Below are 9,687 nucleotides of genomic sequence, written 5' to 3'. Positions count from 1 at the left end.
TCAGGGGTATTTCAGGGTACTGATTTCATACCACAATCATTAAAATCTTAGCTCCCTTTTGGCTGAGAGCGTCTGACTGGCGACGGTGGCTGTGAATGACATTGGATCCCCAAGGTGTAAACTCGATGAATATCTGAGGTTGTTTTGCAAAAGGTCAAGTTTGAAGCTCCACCACAGATCAAGGCACAGTGATGATTAAAAGTTGAACTTCATATTATTCTAACTGGATTTTAAAGTTCACATGGTATCTCGTCAAGGTAAATATAGTAGATAGGGGTGATTTAAGACAAATATAGGGATTACCTCAGATTGCTGACCTAGATTTACCAGTCTGAAAGAAGAAAAACCTAATGTGAATGATTATTTTGTGACTGTATTTTTTTTGCAGAGAGCAACAGCGACCATGTGGAGCTAGAGTGTGAGATTACAAACAATGCAGCCTGCTGGCCACATTCAAACCAAGGACATCCTCAACCACTGGACCACCAGGAAAAGTGATTTTGTTTTAAATACAGTTATAAAATTAAAACCAGATCAATTTCGATAGAGGCCTTTGATATTAAGAAAGCAAAAATACAGACTTTAATACTCATTTAAGCCAAAGTTTAAAGGAAAATAAAACAGTTTTGACTAAAGTGCTGATTAGCAGTAATTAATTTGGAGACTCTTGTATAAAAGGTTATAGAAAGGAGAAGGACACATAATGTAACCTGTAACTGGCGTACACATGTATTGCTTCATGTGGATTTTTTCCATACTTCCATTTGTTTTGGGTTTTTTTTCATAAATGAAGTGAAAGAAAGAACAGAACAACAAAAAACAGCCAAGAAACTTCTAAAATCACCCATGACAGTCAAATCCTAAACCATACTGTAGGTGTAAATGAAGCCTTATTTCTGTTTGGTATTATACAGATTTGTTCATCTTCACGCCCTAATGCCCGAAACGTGGTCCTAACTGTCCATCGACCATGAATATCATTAAATGCGGGCTATGATGCAGAGTAATGTTGCCCCCGATTCCTCCTCATCAAGAGACAAAGACAAAGAAAAAAAAATCTCCAAACAGAACAGGGAAAATAATTTGGCCCTTTGTTCCCTCTTTGTAATATTGGCATGGTGGCTTTGAAGCCGACAGAAGTGGAAGTGAAAGTGATTGAACTTGCTCAATGAGGCTTGTTCCACAGGACTGAGTTGCGCAAATCACGCCTCGTGACCCATTTGTGGGTGTTTATTAACCCCATGTACAGTACATCCAAGTTTGGGTTTGCTAATGAGGAGCAAGAACTTAGTTACATAGCACAGGGTGTCAGCATTACCTTTAAGCCTGATGATATCGGCGGAATGACTGCCTTCATTTTCAGCCTGTCTTGAAATGAAATGCTGCATTACTGCAACAGTGGCCCTATCTCTTTTATCAGAAAAATTGATCAGATTCCTCACGTAACAGATGGATCAATATGTTACTGAGATAAAGTTCATTTTCTCTTCGAGTAAAAACTGATGTCTTTGGCTTCTCTTGTGGACATCATTTATTCTGACTGCAGACTCCCAGAGGGTGGTCGCTGGCATGGTTTACTTTCACAGGCGCATGCTTCCATTTGTCATTGTTATGCTAAACACTGCTTTGGTATAGAGGAAATTGAATTAAGGAGCCGTCCAGCAGCAGTCTTGTCCTTATCATTTCCATCAGCCTGATCAGAAACACATTGAGCTCCCACCAACAGAGGGTCATAAAGTCACGTAACCTTAGGCAGGCAGCCATTTCCTGAGCACTCCATCATGGATAGCCCCATCTTGCTTTTGGCAGTGATGTAACAAGTCAATGAGGGGGGAAATGATTTGTGCCCTTTAGTAATAATGCTGTTGAGTATATCTACTTTCATACTCTCTTTATAACTGTACATACATAAAGGGTATTAATAGGCGTCAAGTACAACCTCATTTAGACTTACCAAATCATGCTAAACAATTTATTGGATTAGACAGTAGTTTCAAAGACAATGGGCTCAATGGTGCTTTGTTATGCCCATAAAGACTTGAGTGTCAGATGGTTTGATTTTAAGTGCATGGCATTTTTAACACTTCTTACCAAAACCCCTGCTGAGGAAAATACTGTACTGTGACACTCCAGATAACAGGATTTAGGACTTATGAGAGTCCAATTTATAATTGACTGGTGAAATGATCCAGATTGTCTACAATGGAACCTGGAAACTTTTACAACGCACCTCAATATATCAATATTGCTGTATCATATCAAACAATAATCAGACTAATATGTCTCAGTGGTTAAGCCAGAGGGGAAGGGGGCAGCACTGAGTCCATTGGCAGGCACACTTGCATGAAGTGAACATGAACATGCATTTGAAACATGTGTGAATTGCTATGTTTTATATTGAACTCATAATAATTCCATGACTCAAAACACTCACACAAACAAGCATATTCTTGATTGGAAACAGTATCTATTACCAAGCACACAAAAAAAGAAGTAACCAGGCAAGTGAAAATATAGCATGAAATACAACGTTTTCCATGAATGTGCCGAGGACAATTCAATGGAGAAAAAAAAGTCCAGCAACTGGAATGTGAAAGAAATTGTGATTTAAGGTAATGAACATCAAATTATTTTAAGACAGTGGATTTTTAAAGATGAAATAAAGGCAAGTGCAAATTTTACATAGGACACCAACACATAATACAATCTAAACAGTGATACAAATAACATGAATGAAAAGACACATTATTTATGATATGGTCATTTAGATCAGTTTGATTTTAAGTCCCCAGACTTATAACATTTGTACCTGAGCAGAATGCAGTTTTTTTTTCTGCCTGTTTGCACCAGGCAAATTCACATTACAAGTAAAGTGCAAGCAAAAAGATTTTTCAACTGTACAAATAGTCTGCACATGTTGATGCTTAAGAAAATAGAAAATAATACAAAACAAGAAAAGATAATCCCAAAAAAAAATCTTCACTGCACGTGAACTGCACTTATTCTGCAGCACTATGAAGGTCAAAATGAGTGCTCTTAAAAAGGCACATTTCTGCATATGTTAAATACAGAATACACATCTTTACTACTTCAATACTGTTAATGAATCATGATTGTAAACATCATCTGAAAGATTTAATGATGTAAAATAAAGAAGACAGGCAAATAAACCCTCTCCACCTCATCCTTATTGTCTCTGATTGCGATCTTGCTTGAAGGCAACAATGAACTTCCAGGTTTCAACATAATGGGAAAGGAAGATGTCATCTGGGAAGAGCTCCTCCACATCAAGGGGAATGTCAAGGTCCTTGCGCTCCATATAAGACACCAGTGTTTCTTTCAATCTTTTAAGAGACAAACCACATGCTTTAAATCAGTGATCTCACATTTAAATCAGTTTCAAAATCCTTTCTAGTATTTCTATTTCTACTTTTTCAGACTTTATCACATTTTTAAGATTTTACAAACCTATTGTAGGGACAAGCAAATCACAATTAATGAAATAAATAGAATTTTGATGTACCTCCAGTCAGGCCTGTAGGTATCAAGTGCATTGGGCTTTTTGAGCACCAAGACCAGGAACTCGTGCATCTCCAGCAGGAACGTGTCGGCGCTGCTCTTAGTAAAGAAAGCAGTCAGCAGCCTTTGCTCGTCCTCACTCAGCGGCTGCTTGTACTTCTCTGAGACTCCAACAAATGGATCCTGAGGTGCATAAGAAGTGCAGACAACATGCTCAGTAATTATAATAATTATACTGTGGTGTTTGTTTTCTAAACTGATCATATTTTAGTCAACAAGGATTTTATTTGACATTACATTACCACTACTGGTAAACCATTAGAACAGTGCAATGCCTTACCCGCTTGAGCCGCAGCATATTTTCTGATTTGAGTGAGGCCAACAGCTGCCACAGTTCCACACTGTGCTTTAGGCAACACATGCTCAGGGTCTATGTGTCAGAAAGGGAGAACATCATCATCATCATCATCATCATCATCATCATCATCTCCAGTTTGGCACATTAGAAAAATACACACATGCACAAACAAATACTCTACTCAGGGAGTTAAAGTACAAAGTGATAGTACTCAAAATCAAAAATCAAAAACTGTTTCCATACAAAGTAACAAAACTGTCTGGATTAGTTTTTCAGTGGAAGTGAGAGATAACATAACCAGTGTCTCAGATAGGCTGACCTTGAGGATATGCGGCGCCATCTGGTTTCCCATTTGCAGCACCTCCTCCAGGTAGCAGGACAGCTGCATGTGAGGCTCTCCCCCAGTCATGGCAAGGAAACCAAGGGCCACTTCCAATGTGGACAAGGCCTCGCACACCTCGCTGTAGGACTGCAGCTCTCCAGCCACAGCAAACAGGGTGAGAGTCTGAAGAGGCTCCTGTTGGCACACACATATATACGTCATATACACTCATGGGGTGATGTCTACAGTACAGTGACATGTTTCATATACTATATGTGATACATAAATGTTTGTAGAGCAGAAGAGCAGAATGAGAGTGGGCTACCTACTGTATATGACAACTTACTTGCTCGACTTTCTCTTTTACATCCTTCAGGATAATCTCATAGTTGCGGTCATGTCTGTTCACTAGTGTTGGAATGCCCTGTGGTGAAGAGACAAAGGCATGAGTATTACGGCATATCTTACACTCAAAAGGAAGTAATTTTAAGGACAAAGCCACTTTGCTTATGGTTTTCATTAGCTCACATTAAGGGTGATGAGAGGTTTGCCCAGCAGGAAGCGGGAGAGGATCTGCTGCTGGATCTTGGGCAAATCAAACTCATGAACAGTCTCCTGGCCTCTCTCAATGCTGTACTGGGTGTTGGCCAGAACAAGAGGCATCAGGTCCCTCTCCAGCTCATACCGGATCACATGCAGGTCAGTCAGATCTGCAGGGCTCACTTTGTAGCTGGGAGAAGGATAAACAGACAAGTTGAAAAGGAACAGTGAAGAACAGTGTATGGGAGTATCGCTGTAAACACACTTTTTTCTTCATGTGATTAGAGCAAAGCATGTGCAAGTCAGAAAAATGTGGTAAGAGTGCCCCCACCTGGTCTCTTCTCCAGTGTGTTTATCCACACAGTACACCAGGTCATTGTGCAGAGCAATGAGGTAGCTGACAAGGGCTGTAGAGCACAGGCCTGGGCCTTGTCGCCGTGGTAACAGCACCTTTAAGTCACTGTTGAGGTCCAGGTCCTTCTGACAGAACTCAGCTGGGATCTTAATTTCACCTGAATGACAGAATTTCAGGTAAAGTTAGATCACAGAGTTTGATTTACACAGCCAGTGTTAAGTGTATGAAGAGCGTATAATGGACAGTTAGTTAGTTTGTATTTACCATTAGTTGCTAAAGACACTCTGAGCTGATTCCAGGTTGTCAAGAAGATTTCAATGTGTTTCTCATACCAGGCTCTCAACGAAACTGTACAAATGAGGAAACCGAACATGTCATCCAAAGTGTACACACGTCAGATCCAGAGACATGACATACATACAAAATATTTGAAACACTAACTGTTGCACATTAAGACATTATTGTTCACATCAGTGGCTCATGTGTCGAAAAGGGCTTTGCTCTTTTGAGAACACTCAATCATTGTCTCCTTCCAGGTTAAAAAAATAAATAATTCCTTGGCAGGAAAGTCTTTAAACTGTATGTTGACAGCCCTTTTAATATGACATTTTCAAGAAAGTGGTAATTAGGAGTTCTGTGGAACTTTATATATCTCGTGCAAGTGAGTCATACAACTAAAAAAGAGAACCACTGGTGTAGACAATCAGTTTCAGTACCTGCTTTCTGACTGTGGAGGAATTCGGTGATGGTGCCAAAAGTAAGCTCTGTGACGTTTTGGAACTTCTTGACCAGATCTCTCTGAAGTGTGAGGATATCCGGAAGGTGCCTCACCAGTCGCAGCTCTGCTTCCTGATACAAATATTAATAACAGCTTAACCAATTGCTGGTAAAATATTATTCAGGTTGTATGTGTTTTGTCATCAGCTAGCTTCTTAGTGAGGCATTTTTGAAATGTATAGTTTTTCAATTGATTGATTATTAAATCAAAACTAAAGTATTGTCTGAATTTAATTTCTAGGCATCTTCTGTACTTAAGACTTTGAGCTAGATACATAATTATGTCTCCTTTACATAGCTCAATAATATGTTTGTTTTTTGGCTTAAACTGTGTGTTGCAACAAATCAATCAACTGAATTAACTGACTGTGAGGGAAATTCAGACGGGACCAAAATGTAGCTCTCTACAAGAATATATACAAGGCAGTCTATGTACAAGAAGGCCTAAAATGAGATTATTTTTTTCTTTTGAAAGTGGGCCTTAAATGTTCTGTCACTTTTTTCTTACCCTATGTAGAAATCTCCATAGCACAGGCAGGGTGTCTTTTCCATCATTCTGCTCTACAATGTGGGTGAGGCTCAGCAGAGACACTTTCTCCCTGCAGCTCCACACAGCAGAACCATGGATCAGAGAATTTTGGGGAAGTGAAGCCAAGAATAAAGAAGGATCCCCAAAGATGAGCTTCATGATTGGACTGGCAGAGATGCGAGAGTCGGCCCGGATGAACGTGTTCACTTCCTTTAGCTGTCTATCCAAGTGCTGTGGAGAAGAAGATGACAAAAAAGGAAACTTGTTGATCTCTTACAGTACGATCAGCCAGCATTAGTTCTTAGAACTGAACCATTTGTTCCCTATCAGAACATAATCAAAAGCATTTTCTACCTTCAGCTGAGGTGTGATGATGGAGTTGCTCACTTCAATCTCCCATTCATTTCTAGCCTCTTTGGTGGAGAGTTGATTGTCATAAGGAACAGGCCCTGAAAGGAAATCAGTGGAACTCAAGGTAATCTTCTTTGGGCCAAAAGGTAAAATAAAAATATCCTCCTGGACCAATTGGAAAGCTGGGAATAACACTGCAAAGGGGCAATACTGATCCATGTTCCTCCATTTGTCGACTTGAGTGATTTAAAATTACAATATACAACTTAACACCTTGATAACATCCATTGCAATGTGCTGCCATACAATTCCCGACCACTAGAGGGCACCTTTTCTTTTTTTCCCCTCTACTGTCTCAGTCCTCAATACATAATACATAAAACACATAAAACACATAAAACACTACCTTTAAAAAAAAAAAGAAAGAAGATATCTCTCTACATATTCAAACAGCACATCATATTTTTTAAGTGTATTTTTAGGGTTTTGAGGTTCGGATTTGTTGAAGGTTGATTTCTTACATTTTTGGGGCTGGTGGGGTTCGAGGAGGCTGCTGATGACCAAGTGAACAGCGCTGATCGTGTCGTCTGCCCCCTTGCCCAGTGATCTGATAAAATGCGCCATGTCCTTTTTCAGATGAGCGAGTAGAAATGCTCCTGGGTCAGGGACTGTAGGCTTGATGATGGAAGAAATATGCTGAAAACACAAATACACAGGATTATTGACCAGACTCCCACTGCTTTTACTTAGGTGATTTGGTGTGCATTACAGAAATCACTTGGTGTATTTGCTGTTGTTGCTCTGTTAGAACTGATTATTTTGTCCAAAATGACGCTACCTGTGGTTGGTTGGAGGCACCAAGCATCATGGCCATGTGGGTGAGCATGCGAACAATGGTAAAGGGAACAGGAGAAAGGCTCTTTGTGTCCAGCATGTCTGGATTGTCTCTACGACCGGGGTTGCCAAGGATGTGGCCTGACTGAGTGCGGTCACCCCTGTCAGATGACAACATTTTATAAATAAATAAATAAATATGTGGTGAATAATTTTCTTTTGTATTCTTCTATAATTGTTAACCTATACGCCACTTACTGCAGCTGAGCAACACGAAACCCTGGCACAGGCAAGTGGTTGTCTCCTCCAATCAGTGCATTGCAGTCCAAACAACGACTTGTTTGCATGGGCTGTCCACACTATAGCAAAGGAAACAGGAGGAAAGAAAAATAATTTATAATACAAAGATTTCTGCTAATAGATAAAGCTCATTTTGGTCAAAGTGAACTTAACATACCTCTCCAATGGTGCAGGGGTGACCATTTGGACAATCTATGAGTAGAGCAAATCAAAAATTAATAGAAAAAGTGTTTTGCATGGCTGTACAGAATCTTTAACTGATATATTCCAAATTTGAGAGTACAATTTTTTTCTGCTTGTCACTTACAGTACCACTGTAATTGTCCCATAGCTTGTTGAGCCACTGCTAACATGTCCTCTGGCATGGTAGGCAAGAATGCTGCCTACATTAACAGAAGAAAACATTCAATTCACTCCAAAGAAGGGGTGGGCAGGTTGGCAGCACTGAAAGTAGCTCACAATGTACAGTATATACCTGCATGTTGGCAGGTGCCATTGCCAGCTGCTGCAGAGGAGCCAAAATCCCCTGGTTCCCACAGAGCAAGACAGCAGCCAGGTGAATAGTAAGCTCCACAGACACACACTGAGCCCCAGAGGTCCTGTGATTAACGGCCAATTGCCCAAGTTGATTGTTCACCAAAGCCCGGGCAAATGCCTTCACCTCGGGGCTGTCAAGCACTCTGGAGGTCTGGATGTAGGTCTCCAGAGATTGTAATTGCTGAAGGCAAAAAGATCCAAAAAAGAGTGACAATAACTGACACAGAAAACAGACGAGAAAGACACTGCATTGTTGTATTTGATAAATGATATTAACAGTTAATTGGACTTACAGAAGTCTGCTCAGATGGTAACTCATATTTTATGCTTGTTTGTATTATCAGGGTTGTCAATTAAGAAACTACAGCATGTTTTCTTCAACAGTTTTTATGTGGTTAATTTCAAACACATACATACTCGCACACAGATGTTCAAACTGTATTGCTTTGCCAGACAACACTACAACTAAAAGGAGCAAACAGCACTCACACAGTTCTGTGTGTACAGTTTAGATTTAAAGATGTACCTCAGGCTTAGGATGGAAGTTAGCATTGGCTTCTCGGTAGAGATTGGTGACTTCTCTGTACAGTGCCAACAAGAGGTAAACTTTTCTACACTGAGGTAAACGCTTGCATCCCTGTGAAGAAAAAGAAAAAGAACAAACCAGAAATTAGGATTCCTGTGTTAACATGTATATGAACACACAGTCCTGATCTGATATGGAGTCAAAACAAAAAATGTATGCAACATTACCTCACAGATCTCATCCAGTCCCTCAACTTTGCCGCCCATAATTCCCTTCGCAACAGCATTTCTAATGGTCTTGTAGTCTTCCCCACAAACAAGGTACTGGTCAATTGGAGCAGCTTCTTCAGTCTGGGTTTAATTAAAACATATTCACATATTACTGCTGCCATTACATTTAGAAAACAACCAAACTGTCAGTTGATATTTGGAAAATATGGATAATTGAACCTTTTGCAGAACTTCTTCAGGGAAGAGCCAGCGCATTTCATCCATTTTGAGGAGTTTCAGGACAGACTCAACTCCAAGTCGGCTGCAAATCTTTCGGATCAAGTAGACACGATACCAGTCATTCCGGCTGCCTCTACACAAGTTTACCACACTGGTCAGGAAGGCTGTGGTTCCATTTTGACCACCATCTTGGGTTTCTGGCATGAGATTAAAGCGGACTGCATTTTGATTAAAAAAAAACAAAAAACATTTTTTAAACACACTTCAATTACAAATGTCAAGGCATTTTC

At 40.0% G+C, this 9,687-nt stretch overlaps 1 protein-coding gene across 5 annotated transcripts in view; it reads right to left on the bottom strand.

Moving 5' to 3' along the window:
• Nucleotides 1–2,855: 2,855 nt before the first annotated feature.
• The window catches only part of rnf213a (ring finger protein 213a), a 31,513-nt gene continuing 24,681 nt past the window's right edge, over nucleotides 2,856–9,687 (bottom strand). For 4 of the 5 annotated variants that reach the window (XM_062437943.1, XM_062437942.1, XM_062437945.1 and 1 more), the window contains exons 48-67: nucleotides 9,398–9,615; nucleotides 9,176–9,298; nucleotides 8,949–9,059; nucleotides 8,361–8,603; nucleotides 8,193–8,268; nucleotides 8,043–8,077; nucleotides 7,844–7,944; nucleotides 7,590–7,746; nucleotides 7,273–7,447; nucleotides 6,755–6,849; nucleotides 6,380–6,631; nucleotides 5,811–5,943; nucleotides 5,359–5,442; nucleotides 5,071–5,251; nucleotides 4,728–4,929; nucleotides 4,546–4,623; nucleotides 4,197–4,394; nucleotides 3,860–3,949; nucleotides 3,524–3,702; nucleotides 2,856–3,344 (exon numbers count right to left, since the gene is read on the bottom strand). In XM_062437943.1, the coding sequence (XP_062293927.1) occupies nucleotides 3,188–3,344; nucleotides 3,524–3,702; nucleotides 3,860–3,949; nucleotides 4,197–4,394; nucleotides 4,546–4,623; nucleotides 4,728–4,929; nucleotides 5,071–5,251; nucleotides 5,359–5,442; nucleotides 5,811–5,943; nucleotides 6,380–6,631; nucleotides 6,755–6,849; nucleotides 7,273–7,447; nucleotides 7,590–7,746; nucleotides 7,844–7,944; nucleotides 8,043–8,077; nucleotides 8,193–8,268; nucleotides 8,361–8,603; nucleotides 8,949–9,059; nucleotides 9,176–9,298; nucleotides 9,398–9,615 (2,888 nt within the window). In that variant the 3' untranslated portion in view covers nucleotides 2,856–3,187. The remainder of the gene's footprint in view (nucleotides 3,345–3,523; nucleotides 3,703–3,859; nucleotides 3,950–4,196; nucleotides 4,395–4,545; nucleotides 4,624–4,727; nucleotides 4,930–5,070; nucleotides 5,252–5,358; nucleotides 5,443–5,810; nucleotides 5,944–6,379; nucleotides 6,632–6,754; nucleotides 6,850–7,272; nucleotides 7,448–7,589; nucleotides 7,747–7,843; nucleotides 7,945–8,042; nucleotides 8,078–8,192; nucleotides 8,269–8,360; nucleotides 8,604–8,948; nucleotides 9,060–9,175; nucleotides 9,299–9,397; nucleotides 9,616–9,687) is intronic. The other variant, XM_062437947.1, reaches the window with a different exon arrangement.

This window comes from Scomber scombrus, chromosome 18 (genome assembly GCF_963691925.1).
Source record: "Scomber scombrus chromosome 18, fScoSco1.1, whole genome shotgun sequence".
Taxonomy (NCBI): domain Eukaryota; kingdom Metazoa; phylum Chordata; class Actinopteri; order Scombriformes; family Scombridae; genus Scomber; species Scomber scombrus.
The sequence above is the reverse complement of the archived record's forward strand: the minus strand, read 5'-3'. Positions and strand labels throughout refer to the sequence as shown.